Raw genomic sequence first — 14,777 nt, 5'->3', positions numbered from 1 at the left:
CATTAAGTTACAAACAGATTTTAATTTATTTTATGTTAAAGTAACAATAATTCTTGAGCGGAGAGAAGAATATATTTAAATACTTTTTTTTTTGTTTCTTTTTTTTTTTTTTTTTACCAAAGAAAGTCACTCTAAAAAGCCAAGACCGTATTAGTTTAGCCTACTGGTATTGCAGAGTGTTGCACTGTTATTACAGGTGCTAATCTTTTGTAGTATCTCTGTCAGCTTTGCATTTCTAAAAGCTGAATTCAGTGTTAAGATTTCATAGAGAACATCTCAATGAAATCATTGATTTTCATGTCTTAACTTCCAGGTTCTCAACTAGACTTCTTCGGTTTGGATTTTTACTGGGCACTTCATGCAAAATCTAAACCGTTCCATAGTGGCTCCAGCCGTATGCTTAGGATCAATTGTCCAGCTGGAAAACAAACCTCTGCCTCAGTGTCAACTTTCTTTCAGCCTAATCTTGCCATTGCAACTGTTCATTCAAATTCAAAAGTCATCATTTGCTAATTTTTCACAGACTTGCAATGTTCAGTCATTGGACGTTTTCCGCAAATCTGACCAATCACATTAATGTTTTCTGTATTTCTTTCTTTTCTGACCAGTCACTGCGACTCGGCTTAATTTTGACCAATCCCCAATCCTTCTAATTCAACTTCCTGTTTCACGGCATTTCTTGAAAGCCCAACCTGCTGACTCTAAACGGTAACTTTAGCATGTTGTTGTTCATGTTGACTTCAACTACCAATAAGGAATTATTATTCTGCACTTTGACAACTCCTCAGGACGCGGCTTTAAGGGCAATATCTTAAGAAGGCACTTAAAAATGTTACTTACACTTTGAATATTGACTAAGTTGAAATCCTGTTTTGTTTTGTTTTTTGTGAAGGTTATGTGCAGCAACTTCAAATTTTTTGAAGACCATGTCTTAAGCAGAACAATTTTATTTTTTTGGCAAATTTGAATGCAACTTTTTGAAAAAGGTCCCGCAAAAGTCAGAATTTTAGATCGCAACAGTAGCAAAAAATAAATAAATAAATAAATAAAAAAATAAAACTTCACAACATCCTTCAGCACTTTCTTCAACATCTTCGCTCTGCCTCATTTAATGTTTGCTTGTGGCAAACATTAAATGGAGTTTCTTAAGGCTTTCTTTCAACAAATGGCTTTCTCCCTGCAGGTCTTCCATTAAGGACAAATTTGTGGAGTGCACAACTAATAGTTACCCTCATCAACAGAATCTCCCACCTGTGCTGTGGATCTCTACAGCGTCTTCAAAGTTAACTCGGACCAACAGGATGTTTTCAGACGATTGATTGAATTGAAGAACTTCGAGACGTTCGGAGTCAACCAGTGATTTTGGAAGCTTTAAAAGTGTTTTTTTCCCCCAACATGTCTATGGGCACACGTAATAAAATAATACATACTCACAGTGTGGTATGGAAAAAAACAAACAAAAAAACAAAACTAATTTCTCATAAGGGCTTTCAAAGATTTATAATTGATTTGCCGCTTCTAAAAATTGTTTCAACATGTTTCGCCCAGTTGGCAAAGTGGGCCCTTCCTTCACATCTCCCGGCTTCTGCGTTACATCAAGTTGTGACGCTGTCAAGGCAACAGCTTGTGAGTCATTTGCTGATAAATTATATAATGTAATAACTAATTCAAAGAGTTTGCCGGTTTTGATGTGGCACAACAAGAAGTCCTGCTAGAAACAGAGAGAGCCTGTGTTTGTAGTGAAACATTTGGGGTGTGCTCGGGATTCCACAGGCTTGCAGTCGAAAAGAAGCTGAATATGAGTTATTTAATAAGCCATGATTGATTGGCATTAAGAATGCTTTGGCACAAAAAGATAAGTAATTGGAAGACGTTATGAAGCTTTAAGTATAATGTCAGTCAGAGACGGTGTCATTGAGTTTAGTTACATTTCAACACTGTATTGCATTTGGTTGTATTAATGTAGGTCTATTTTTGCTTGCAGTGTTAGTGAAGCAGATAATCTGGTTGACATTAAAATAATGCTTAGTTGAAATACAAATTGATGAAGTTTCACCTTAGTCAAGTAAAGTAAATTCAGAAATAAGTTCAGTTTTCCTATATGAGTAAATATGAGAGGTGCAGAAAGACGCCAAGCTGGGATATCGAACCCAGGACTTGGAAGGGATGGAGGAAGCTACGAAAAGTTTCAAACACTAGTCAGTTTTGACCCCAAGACTTTAAGAAAGCTGAACACGGATCCAATTTTTCAGTGTCACAGTGAGTTCAGGCTGACATACAATTCAAAAGCGGAATGGCTTCACCAGAACCGAATTTAGTCTCAAAATAAATCTGATAGAAAGTCCGTGAGGTGACCTGAGGATGGCTGTGGTTAAAAGATATTCTCACAATCTGATGGATTTGGAAAACTTTTGCTGGAAAAATGGACAAATAACACTAAGACGAGACATGGGACGCTGATAGGCTGCTACCAAAGAAGACTTGAATGCTAAAATATAAAGACATTTTTCCATTTATTTTATATATTTTCTGGCTATGCACATTTTTAAAAAACTCAGCTGTCATTCTAACCCTTAAAGAGATTAATTTAGCTTCTCTCAGTTGACATTTGGCCCCACTCAGAATAAGTGTGAAATTGACTCAACTTCTCCAAGTTTATTTATCCAAATTTTGTGTCAGAAAGGAGTTTAAAAATTTCTTCTGAGCGTCTGAAGAATTTCACACAAACCTTCTGACTCTGCTAAAGCATATTCACTCCACTTGTGAAAGCTCTATTTAAATTTAAGTAGGCCGACTCTGAAATATTAAGTCGCCATTTTTTTTAACACTGTGTGACAAGTACATTCAGCAAATTGGGAGGCAAATTTGGCCTGAATTAATTAAAACGCACAGTACAGTTGTTCAGAGTCGGCAGAACCAGCTGGTACCTGACAGTCACCGCAATGGATCAACGTGAAATTCCTCCCAGCCTCCTAAATCCTGGTAAACATTAAAAATAGCAGTGCCACTCCCTCAGGTGAATGCAAATTGGGTCGAATTAAACGTTTGCCTCATTAGCTTGAAAACGTCTTACCTTGTTCACAGTTGACGCCCTTGTAGGCTGGGCTGCATATGCAAATCCCCTGGATGCAGTTGCCGTGGTTGGAGCAGGTGGGGTCGATGCATTGACCTTCCTCCACGTTACACTCCGCCCCCTTCCACCCTGGCAGGCACACGCACCTTCCCTTCTCGTACATCCCGTTCCCGCTGCACAACACCGGGCACGAATCTGCAACAGAGCAAACCGGGGTTACCCGCAGGGGCTCCGTCGGTTATGCTATTGCTAACCCACGCGCGGTATATTAGCCGCGACACCGCGTTGACCTAGCATGAGTGGGGCTACGCTCTCTATTTCAGATAGTGCAGGGATTCAGCAAATCCTTGAGCAGCCTGTCTTTCCCTCCTTCCACCTATACACACACTCACACACACTCGAGCTTTATCCCTCACGCTGTTTCAATTTACTCAAGCGCCACCTGAGCCTGGCTACCACGGCAACGCAGGAATCGTGGAAAATCCTCCCCGACGTCCCCCGCGCTCGTTCTGAACAGGCCGTGAAAACAATCGTGAAAACGGAAGATTAGGGAGGAGAGCATTAGGCGTTTTATAGGACTGGGGTGGAAAAAGGAGAGCTTTCTCCATGCAAAGATGGAGTGGTGTGTGGCTAATGTAATGATGGCCAGCTGGAATAAAGTCCGCCGGCGCTGGAGGACACTGACACTCTTACTACTTTACAAAAATTGTGCAGTTAGTGAATTTTGCAGTAAAGTGAATTTTATTTTATTTTATTTTTTGTCATTGGTAGTAAATATATTATAAAAGTAAACATTTGATTTATACTTCATGGCAGTTCATTTCTTAACACCAAATTAATAACCAATAATATTGTTTAGAAAATATAAGCTATTTTGAAATACTCCTTATCTTACAATAACAATATTTGCTGTTATACTGTTGCTAAGGGATGAGCGCATCTTCTGGTAACGAAGTGCCACGAAGTAAACATCTGATTTTTACATTTGCAAAATTTACCAACAGCAAATTACTTGAATCTATGCAGATAAGCATTATTTCAAAAGAGCTTACGTTTTATAAACAATAATGCTAGTTATTAATTTGGTGTTAAGAGATAAGCTTTTTTTCTGGTAGTGACTGCCACGAAATGCAAATCAATTTTTTATTTTTATATTTACCACCAATGAAAGAAAAACATTTTCACTTTTCTGACAAATTCACTAACTGCACAATTTTTGTTAAATAGCAACAGTCACTGCTCAGGACTTCAGATGTAAAAAGAGGGGCATCCAAACCATCGTTTTTTTCTCTTTTTCTGGGGATCATTTGTAATTAATAGCCTGTGCATTCTTCCTCAGGAGCGCGTTATATATGTTTCTTTGATCCTTTGTTAAATCTCAGCCTCCACTGGGTCATAAATCCAGGCCTTGCTTTTTTTATTTTATTTTATTTTTTTTACAACCCCTGCTCAAAACCCGGTTTCTCGGCTTTCGAGCAGAGAACTGTACACTGTAGCACAAACAAATGAGCCAAGACGAGAGTCGGGGAATGAATAAATTATGAGCGTAAATAAATCATGGAAAGTGATAATCATATCACCTGTTTGTGCGCTGCGAGACAGACAACCAGGATAATTTAGCATGAGACAGAATGTCCCAGAGAGGGAAAAGTGGAAAGATAAAACAACAAAAAGCTGGGAAGACAGAGACAACAAGATAGAGAATGGAGGAAGGAGGTGTTAGCAGTATGGAGAAAATGACAACAAAAAAAAAACACCTCCGAAAACCACAGTGTAGCTCTGGCATGTGACTATCCCACATACAGTAAGCGTTCTATTAATAGCTGTCATTCAAATAGAGGCCCAGGCTCAAATGACCGATAGTGGTATCTGTAGCGGGCAGAAACAAACCGAGGTTGGCCGGCGGTAAAGGCCAGATGATGAAATGATGATTACTGTAAGTGCAATGCATCTTGCAGATATTTCCCACCAAAGTTGGGGGAACCACAGGGTATTTAGAAGTCTTTTAAAGTTGAATCTCTCTGCTTGAGAAACAGCAGGGTCCAAGCAGAAAAGCAGATGGTAAATGAGGTACTAACAGCAGATTCAAAAGTAGAAACCAGCGCCACTGCAGTACGCCCGAATCGGTTCGAGGGCGATTGGCTTACACCGAGCAGAACGAACTTCCCGGCTCTTTCTTTAATCCGAGTGCTGGGTTTTATGCCGACAGGAATGCTGTTGGGGAGCTTTTCAGAGGAGTTACGCAATGTGGTAGCATGAGGTGTTTTGGGTCATTACAATGCCGTGAAAGATCTTGTCAAAGGGAAGTATGTTTTATAAAGCTGTTAGCATGGGAATTAAAGTTTAGATTAAAGGCTCAAGCCCGACCCGAACCCAAGACAAAATTTAGACAGGGTCAAGCCAGAATTATTTGCTTGATGACCAGGCCGGGGTCAGGCTTCAAGTCTGAAAACCAAATGAGAATGCAGGATGTAAAGTTCTGTTAATCTACTGATTATAGCCTAAATAGTGGAGTAGATAGTTTAACCTGTTGAGGAAATAAACAGAGGCAGTAGAGTGTGGAAGTTCATTAGACCATAACAAGCGCAGGGCACTCCAACCATGCTGCGCTTCTATCAATCACACATCCCAGATGATTTGCGCTTTGCTCACCCTGTGGCTACAACAAGCGACAAAATAGAGCTGGAAGACGTTAGACAAGAGCTAAAAACAGGAGAAGTTACACTGTATTAAAATAACATAGGCTTGGGCCTATACTATTAGTTAATCAGTCGGTCTCGGGTTGGGTTGAATTTTGTAGGCCAGACCTGAACTTTAATGTGTCTCGTGAAGAAAGTCTTTTACATGCCTGTGTATGTTCTCAGTAATCCATTGTTGTTTACTACAACAGGCTTAAAGGGAAAAGTCTGATTGCCTTCAATTGAAGCCTGTTGAGGTAAAGGCTTTAACACATTTTTTTTTGTAATGCAAATTCAACCTTGTTGTTTTTAATTTATGTAGCAAAAAAAAAAAAAAAAAGAAAACAACCAAAGCATTTATTTACCCACAAGGTTTTAAAGTGAACTAGCAGACGACTTATCACATAAATAATAGTATAATAAATCATAATCCCTGCTCATCCTTGGGTAACAAAAATAGTCCCTTGGAGTGCATTTGATTCTTTCTTGTTGAATAATAGATGTTTTGGAAACAACCGGGGCTCTCATGAAACGAGGAAAACAAAGAACAGAATGGACAGGCGGAAGCACCTGAGCTTGCTTTTGTCCGAGCTCCGCTGGCCGCCTTCACCGGTCGATGCCTCTTACCTTTGGCGCAGTCGGGGCCCAAGAACCCAGCGAAGCAGTGACAGTGTCCAGCCACGCACTCTCCGTTCCCGTTGCAGTCCGTGGAGCAGCCATCCATGGAATCTGCACGGCCACACACAAACACACATGCGGACGCCGTCAGAAATCGACCGGAGAAAAAGGGCAAAAATTGCACATGTGACTGCATAAGCTGGCATGGCTCTCATGGTTTATTGAATGAAAAGATCTGATAAGCAATGGATGGCTCCCCAGACACAGGGCTTGTATTAGATTAGTCTGATCCAGCTGCTATCGCTCTCTGGGGAGCGGCCAAGCACTCACTTACACTCAGTACCACTAAGCACATTAAACTGCATTACAGGTTGGAAAAGCACCGCACGCAAATTTACAAACATCAAGACCTAATCAACGGGCCGTTTACGGGCGTGCAGTTTAAAACGAGGCTGAACAAAATGGGAAAAATAAATTAAAAAATCCAGCGTCGCCAGTGCAGGAGCAACGGGTGATGCTGCTGCTGTCGCCGCAGTAGTGGCGGCGGCAGCATCGGCGGCGCCAGCCGCTCCCTGGGCCTGCTGGAGATCAATGTGCTGCTTGTTTCCACTAGTGTTTCGTCTCATCTGCTGGGCGTGAGTTTCATCATATCTTTCTGTGGGCTATACGTGTTTCATCACACTCCTCAATCGAACTTGAATTAACCGCCCCTTTCTTCTGCCGTTCCTGTGTTCTCCCATTGATACGTCCATCATGTCAGACTGCGTTCTCTGGGAACCGGCAGTGCTGCAAAGATGGATAAAGAGGTGGGAGTGGGGCGGAGGGGGTGGGGGGGTGGAGCCCTTTTATGCTTTTGGAGCGTTATATAAGCCTGCTGAGCTCTGTCAGCTCCAGCTCCAGATGCAGGATTTTTTATTTTTTTTCCCCTTCGGTGGAGAAGCTCCCCAGAAGGCTTGCCGAGTTGGAGGATTTGAACTTTTTCTGCTGGTTGTCATGGCTTTGGCAAGCTCTATCTAAGCTAGATAGAGTAATTAAAACGGGTGTCAGGGATGTCATCTCTCTTATTCGACCCCCGTGTCGTCCCGCTCGCTCGGGCTCCTGTGAACCGGGGTTGGCGACTCAAACCGCCGTAGTCCCCGCTGGCTCGCCCGCTTTCTTTGCGGGGTGGTGGCGGGGGGTAATGACAAATCCGTTCGGCGCACGCGCACGTATGCGCTTACAAACACACGCGAGGGACTACTCCAGGCGCGTGTGACACATGCTAATGAGACGGGCCCCAGTAGCCCGGCAGTGCGGCGTTATCCTCCAGAGCGGCGCATCGCTGCAGAAACCAAAGTCATTTTCACCTCCATCACCTGTCATTGTCAGGCTGATGGAGAGAAGGAGTGCCAATCATCTGTTCTGCCACACAGTCTGGAGGACTCACATTTGTTTCTGGGACTCTGACTCTTTCTCTTTCAGAAAAAAAAATATATATACTATATTCGAATATTCCATTATTGCATTTGGCACCTGACACATACAATGAGTAAAAAAACAAAAAAACTTATCTGCAAGGTCATAGAGTTCCTTTTAATCCATCTGAGACAAGCAGGGCCGTGAGGTGAGGGGTTATAATAATGATATAAGCTCTGTATCTTTCAGGTCAGTGTCCTGACCATAAAAATAAAAAAAAAATTAAAAAACTCTCCAGGCAATTAAGAGCTAATATATGAAAAGCCGTGTCTCTGTATGTTGCAGTGCAGTGTGTGAGGCAGTGTGTGCTTTCACAGAACATCAACTCTGTTCTTTCCACTGACTAAACGCGCTCCAGTTAGAAATCACTCATGCCATAAGTTATTCAAGTTAAACGCTGTTATAAAATGGGTGCTTCCAGCCAAGGGACCTGATTGGTCAAATAAGCATTCCAATTGTACTTCATGAGCCTGTAAAGTTTCAGCCATGCTTTATGACCCTTAGGGCTTTATGAATTTATGAAACAGTGAATGCGCTGCCAAGCTAACTAGAAATATCAAGGAGTGCTGATGATCTTTTTTTTCCCTCTCTCTCTTTTTTTGTTTATCATGTATTTTGCTGAAGGCTCCAGCTGGTTCATGTCATGTCAGACATCTGCTTAAGAGATTTGTTGTGTTTTGTTGCTGTAGACGATGTGAAGAAGCTGGACGAGGTGAGTAGTTTTAGGCAAATTAATCAGGATGCGGAAAACAGAACTCTGTGTAGATTTGGAGAGAACGTGGCGAGATTGCAGAAATCGTCGCGCTTTCGCAGTTTACTTTCAAATGTCAGCAGGCGCTTTAGTGGAAAGCAATTCCTCCATTTATGGTCAAAAATATGTTTGGAAATATAATTTAAAATCTTCAAATTTGCAACCAGGAGATATTTTATTTAATTTCTGGGGTTTTTTGTTGTTTTTTTTTTACATGTCCAGTTTTCTTATTCTGGATGAACACTTCAGTTGTCACTGCAATAAATAAAAACCTTTAAACAACCTTAAAAGACATATTAAATATCCACTTGTTGTCCCTGTTTATGCACCAGCTAGCTGTAGGTACAGCATATGTATCTGTGACAGGAAGGTAGAAAAGTGTAATCCGTAATGAAGGGTGAAGTTTAGCACCTTTTACTGGATGTACAGTGATGCAGGGAATAAGTTGTTACCAGAGAGAAGTCGGCGAGATTGCAGAAATCATTAAGCCAAAGTTTTTTCATGTCTTGCCTCCAAATGTCAGAAGCAAGGGCAGGAGGAAATGAGGCATTAGTAGCAGGAGTTACTGTCGTTATGGTCAAAAATATGTCGGGGAAATGTCATCAATAATTAAATTGATGACATTTTCACCAAATGTCCAAATCCATGAACCTTTTATTCTTTTTTTACAGGATAAGATTTTTTCCCCCCTTTCCAAAGTATTAGCAACATACTTTTTGCTGCTGTAGTAGCTTGTTAGAGGAAATAAGTCACTAAATTGGGTGGTAAATAACACTGAAGTGACTTCTAAAAGAGAACTGAGTTGGGTCATCGTTGAATAAAACAATTCAAGCTTTACGTAAAAGGACAAAACATCTTTTACTTACCATTTTTGACCACTTTCCATTCACTAAGGGAAAATATTCTTCCTCTGCTTAACTTTAGCTGCACTAAGGTCCTTGAATCAACACTACTGCCCCCTATGTGTAAAGAAAAAAAAACGACTTGCAACAGTGACCCAAATCCACTAGATAAGTTGGAGCCTTTTTCAAATTCATAACTTCAGTTTCTTGCTTAGGATTATCGGAGAGTCTCAACATTATACTCAGTTGTTTTCTTCAGAATCAAATCTTTTCACTCGCAGAACTTTTACCTGTTAATGCAGCAGCTAGCTTTTAAAGCTAGCCACTAAGAGAAGTTAGACCATCCTGAGCACCAGTGAATGGAAACGAGCATCATCAATCATCATTTGTTTTGTTTTGGTTTTTTTCTTCTGTTTTTTTTTTTTTTTCCTGGAAAATTCAGTATTTTCTCATATGACTGTGAAAGCAAATCTACAGAGAAAGAGCTGAGTATGCAGTATTCACACATCAGCATATTTGACGGCATCTGAACGGCATCATTTATTCAGCTCTGTTTTATTTACATAAAGAGAAAAAGAGAGAAAAAAAATGAACAGTAACGCTGACAATTTTCTGTCCTGCGCCGCAGCCTTGAGTCAAATAAAAGCAAATTCTATTGAAGTGAGATGGGCCATGCGATAAAGGGCAGCCACCAGCTCGTGTTGTTATATATATATATATATATATATATATATATATATATATATATATATATATATATATATACATACATACATACATACATACATACATACATACATACATACATACATACATACATACATACATACATACATACATACATACATACATACATACATACAAACACACACACACACACACACACACACACACACATATATATATATATATATATACATTTGCCTTTATCCAGATTTCATAACAGCGGCCATCCATGTTTTCTTCTGCCGTATACAAACTCCGCTCGTCAATATTCTGGCAGGCGTGTTTAAACATGCATGTGTTTGCTACATATTGTGTGTCTCCTCGCCTGCATTCAGCATCGTTTCATGCACTATATTACCGTCGTCGTGTTCTCATATTTTCTTCCTTGTCACAAACTACTCTGGCATTGATTTCATGTTATTTTATTTATTTTCACAGCAGTCTTGAGTCTTCTTCCCCTCCCCCACTCTTATTTATACTCTTCTTTTTCTTATTGGATCCTGTTACTATTTGCTGCGGAAAAGCTCAATTTCCCGACAGAGATCATCTCATCTCTCTCTCTCCGTAAAGGCCCGGCTCTCTGGGCTTTCAGTGCGCCACGTCTCTTTATGAGAATTTACTGAACCCCGGCTCGATGGTTTTGATTTTCTGCCACCAAAAACAATGCGGTGTCAGGTTCTGGACCTCGTTAGGGGCATGAATGGTCGGCGAAATGAACTCTGACACCGATCCATGCGCATTGTTTCCGTCTTTTGAGCCCAGCCACCTGATTAATAATTGTCGAAGTCGTTAGTCGACTAAGCGCCTTCATTTCGAGGGCCTCTCTTGTCGTGTCTTTGCTTTCATCGTTATAAAGGAGCAACAGGGTGAAAAGCAAGCGAAAGGTTGCCGCCTCCCCGCTTTAGCTCCGAGTATCCGACTCGAAATCCTCTGGTCTATTCTAGACTCTACACACACGCACACAACGAACGTGTCAACAAATGTTTGACAACTCTGAAATGAAATCTGTGTTTAGCTGTCAGGCTCTGTCAGTCACTGTGAAGAGGACTCTGTCGATATGAAGATGAAACATGTCTGCAGTACAATGTTTTTGGCTTCATGGAGCTTTTTACTGAAGAGCTTTTAACCTGGGATTTCAAGAGGTTGGTGATACACAACTTTAGCTTAAAAGCTTCAAAAGTGCCTCGGTGAAACACAGTTTGTGTTCAAAATACTAAAATATGAAAACAGACACTTAAAAACATTGTTAAAAAAACAACTTTTGAGTTGGTTGCTCTCAAAACATCGTGCTTCTTTAAGGGTTTACTGGACAACCAGGTGAAGAAGCAATTACCCCGGTAATTATCCACTTGTCTATATTCAGCCGCATACTGTTGCATTATTCACATCCTTCAATTTACACTGCCATCCGTGTGTGTCATCGCAATGAGCCGCAGTTAGCAAGCCCTGTTATTACTACAGGAGCTGTCCTCCCCTTTCCTATCCGCCGTCTCTCTTGGCATGTCAAACTAACTGGCAAAATGGGAAAAGTTTCCCCCACCAAATGTCAATGAGTTTCAAATCACTCCTTATGTTCTTGCAGGGACAAACATGGAGGACGGAAGGGGGCAGAGATGACAGGAAACAGAAAGACGAGCAGAGTTCACGGTCTGCGACGCACGGAGAGGGGAAGGGGTCTTGCACTCACCTATGGGGGTGCTGTGGAGCAGCACTTGCTCCAGGTTGCGTCCGTCGTTGTAGAGCGCCAGGTGCCACGTGCCGGGGTCCATGTACTCGATGAAGCCGGTTTCCTGCAGGCCGCTCAGCAGCAGGCCCTTCGGGGTTTTGGCGGAGGAGACGGGATCGGTCAGCGACCTGGGCAGGGCCTTCCCGTCCAGCAGTTTCACGAAGTCAAACTGGAAACGACACACCGACAGGATCGCAGAAGTGTTTTCTGAGCTGGCAAAGCAGAGCTCAGTGAAAAGCATTGCTTAATATGTGCTTGTCAAAACTAAGGAAGCGATGCTTCACAGGATAGATTAAAGGATTGGCCAGGATAATGAAATTAGCAACCGTTTGAAAACCTAAAGTTATTTACAATTGAAATGTGGAAACCATACCCTCTAAAAAGTGTATTATTATGGACTTATTTACATTAATCTCACTTAATTCTTGTGGTCTAGTGATGACAACTCACTTTTTTGTGTTGAATTAACTTAAAAGTAAAAAAGAACTGTAACTTAAAGGAACATTTTGCTTCAACTTTACTTGAAACAGTTTAGTTCAGTGCCACGTTCGTATCCTGTCATCATGACACAGAGACAGACCAGCACCAACCAGGTGCTGGTGGTGCAGGGGCAGAGGTCAGCAAACATAAAGAGGCCTTAGTCCTCGACGTGGGCGTTGCAGGTTCGATTCCCGTTCTGATGCTGCATGTCTTCCCCCTCTACACACTTTCCTGTCTAAATACTTTCAAATAAAGGTTGCCTGAGCCAAAAAAAAATCCTTTCTTAGTTTACTTCTTTATTTGAAGTAAACTAAAGGACTTGAGTAAGACTGAGTTAAATTTGTCAAGTTAAATCAACTTCATAAATTAATCTGGACAACCTTAACTGGATTAATTGTTACCAGTTGAAGCAATTCAATTAAGCTGGTTCAACTATTTTCTTTTTTCAATGAAAAAAACAACTTTTTGTATTTAACCTATGACATCTCAGGAGACATTACAGTTTTAAGTGGATGAATCATTTATGGCTGTTACTTAATAACATTTAACTGGGAAAATGACGGCAGGAAAGTCGTTGTTGAAAGAAAGCCATAAGAAGTCCTGACTGAAATTTGCAACTGGTCAAATAGAGGACACAGCAAACACACCAACCAGATGAGGCACAAACTAAACCTTCGACCAGCTTTGAAAATACTGTCACATTGTTTGTAACGGAGCCAAAAACAGGTCCGTTTGTTGATCTAAACCGGGTGAAAGCTGCATAAAACTTGAGGCTGAGGTGGAGGTTCAACATTTATCAGGATGATAACGCTAAAGAATTAAACCAGGGTCAAATTTGTGATGTGTCCCTTGTTCAGCGCACTTGAATCAGTGACTGAAAAACCTCCTCAGCAAGCAGTCGAGTTCTACAGAGCTCTTCTATTGACCCAATTGTATGATTCAGCTGTTTTTATGCAGAGATAAATGTAAAAGTTGCAGGGCACTGGGCCTCGAGGACCAGGGTTTGACACCTGTACTTTAGATAAAAATGCTGCCTTTCAATTGACACAATATGATAAATAGGCATTTGTAGTTATAAATTGAGAAAATGTGGGGGAAAAAAACTTTAAGGGTAATGAATCCATTTGCAGGGAGCAGCCACATAACGGTAAACGAGCATGTCAAAGCAATGTTTACTGTTAAGAGACCAATTTACAAAGGTACATATGACTGTTCATAAATCCTAATTATTATGTTAGAAATCTCAAAACTTAAATGAAAAAAAAAACAAAAAACAGCCTGTGTCAACTCAAAACAGCAAGTTCTGGTTCCATCTTTTAGCTAGCATTTGCCAACGTGTCATTTTTCTCAAGAACATTTCACCGCTCTGATCATATCTTTTTTCGGAGCCTTTGAAGCGCACCTCCACAGATGGAGATTTTTTTTTTCTTCCCTCCGTCATACACTCTCTCCTATTGCCATTAACACCTGTGTGTTTAGCTGAGCGAAATGAACAGTGACATAAGGTGATGCAGCTAAGACGTGTCTTTTAGTCGGTAAATGAAGAATAAATTGGCACGCTGCTAAAGCTTTGCCAGACTTAGTGACATGTCAGCATGATTCCTTTTATTGCGTAGTTGTGAATACAAGCGGTACGCAACAGAGCCAGGTTAAAAGATCACAAGCTCACATCACTCAGGTTCACCGTGCCTCTGGATTTTAAATACAGACTGTTGGGGGGGGGACGACGACATTGTAGCAAGTGTCGAGCCTCGATTGATTCAACTCGGTGTCCTCCCTCCAGAACTTCACATACATCGCAAGACTCCCCATTTCATACATCTAAACTGTTCTGTTCTTCTTTCTCTCCCTGCTCAAGTCTCTCCACCAGCTGCAGCAGCAGCAGCAGCAGCAGCAGCAGCTCCCTCTTACCATCCATCCGTCCCTCAGTCCTCCTTGAAGTAGCAAAGCCCTCCCTGAGTCTGATTCCCCTTGAGGGCTCTGTGTCACGCGAATGTCAAAAACGGCTAATTAGACCTCTTCATGCAGACAAGAGCAGGAAAGCACTGATGTTAAAAAGCAGATGACTCAGAGTGAGATGCATCCTTTGTCTCTATACGTGCTTGTTACATGGCACAACACCAGTCGTGTACAGTGTCTCTGTGTGTGCGTGCGTGTGTGTGTGTGTGTGCGTGCGCGCGCGCGTGTGTGTGTGTGTGTGTAAGCTTAGAAGCACAGAAATAATCGTTTTGTTGGAAAAACAACAACATCCACGCTTCTTAAGACAGCTTGGAAAAATATTCCTCTCCTATGAGGACAATATTCTTTTTTTTTTTTTTGCAGTAGGCAAACAGCAATATGCGACATTACAGCCTACATCTGATGAGATTAGGACCCCACTGGCTGATTACTCTACTGAGCCTGATTAAAAAAAACAATAAAAAGTGGG

At 41.3% G+C, this 14,777-nt stretch overlaps 1 protein-coding gene across 1 annotated transcript in view; it reads right to left on the bottom strand.

The window, feature by feature from the left end:
• Positions 1 to 14,777, bottom strand: part of tenm1 (teneurin transmembrane protein 1) — a 147,959-nt gene that overhangs the window by 111,839 nt on the left and 21,343 nt on the right. Inside the window, exons 3-5 of the mRNA XM_088009765.1 lie at positions 11,831 to 12,038; positions 6,379 to 6,480; positions 3,074 to 3,268 (exon numbers count right to left, since the gene is read on the bottom strand). Coding sequence (XP_087865891.1) covers positions 3,074 to 3,268; positions 6,379 to 6,480; positions 11,831 to 12,038 — 505 coding nt within the window. The remainder of the gene's footprint in view (positions 1 to 3,073; positions 3,269 to 6,378; positions 6,481 to 11,830; positions 12,039 to 14,777) is intronic.

This window comes from Poecilia mexicana, unplaced genomic scaffold (genome assembly GCF_051168715.1).
Source record: "Poecilia mexicana isolate PSO_F unplaced genomic scaffold, ASM5116871v1 scaffold_10, whole genome shotgun sequence".
Taxonomy (NCBI): domain Eukaryota; kingdom Metazoa; phylum Chordata; class Actinopteri; order Cyprinodontiformes; family Poeciliidae; genus Poecilia; species Poecilia mexicana.
This window is presented reverse-complemented; position numbering and strand designations above follow the sequence as displayed.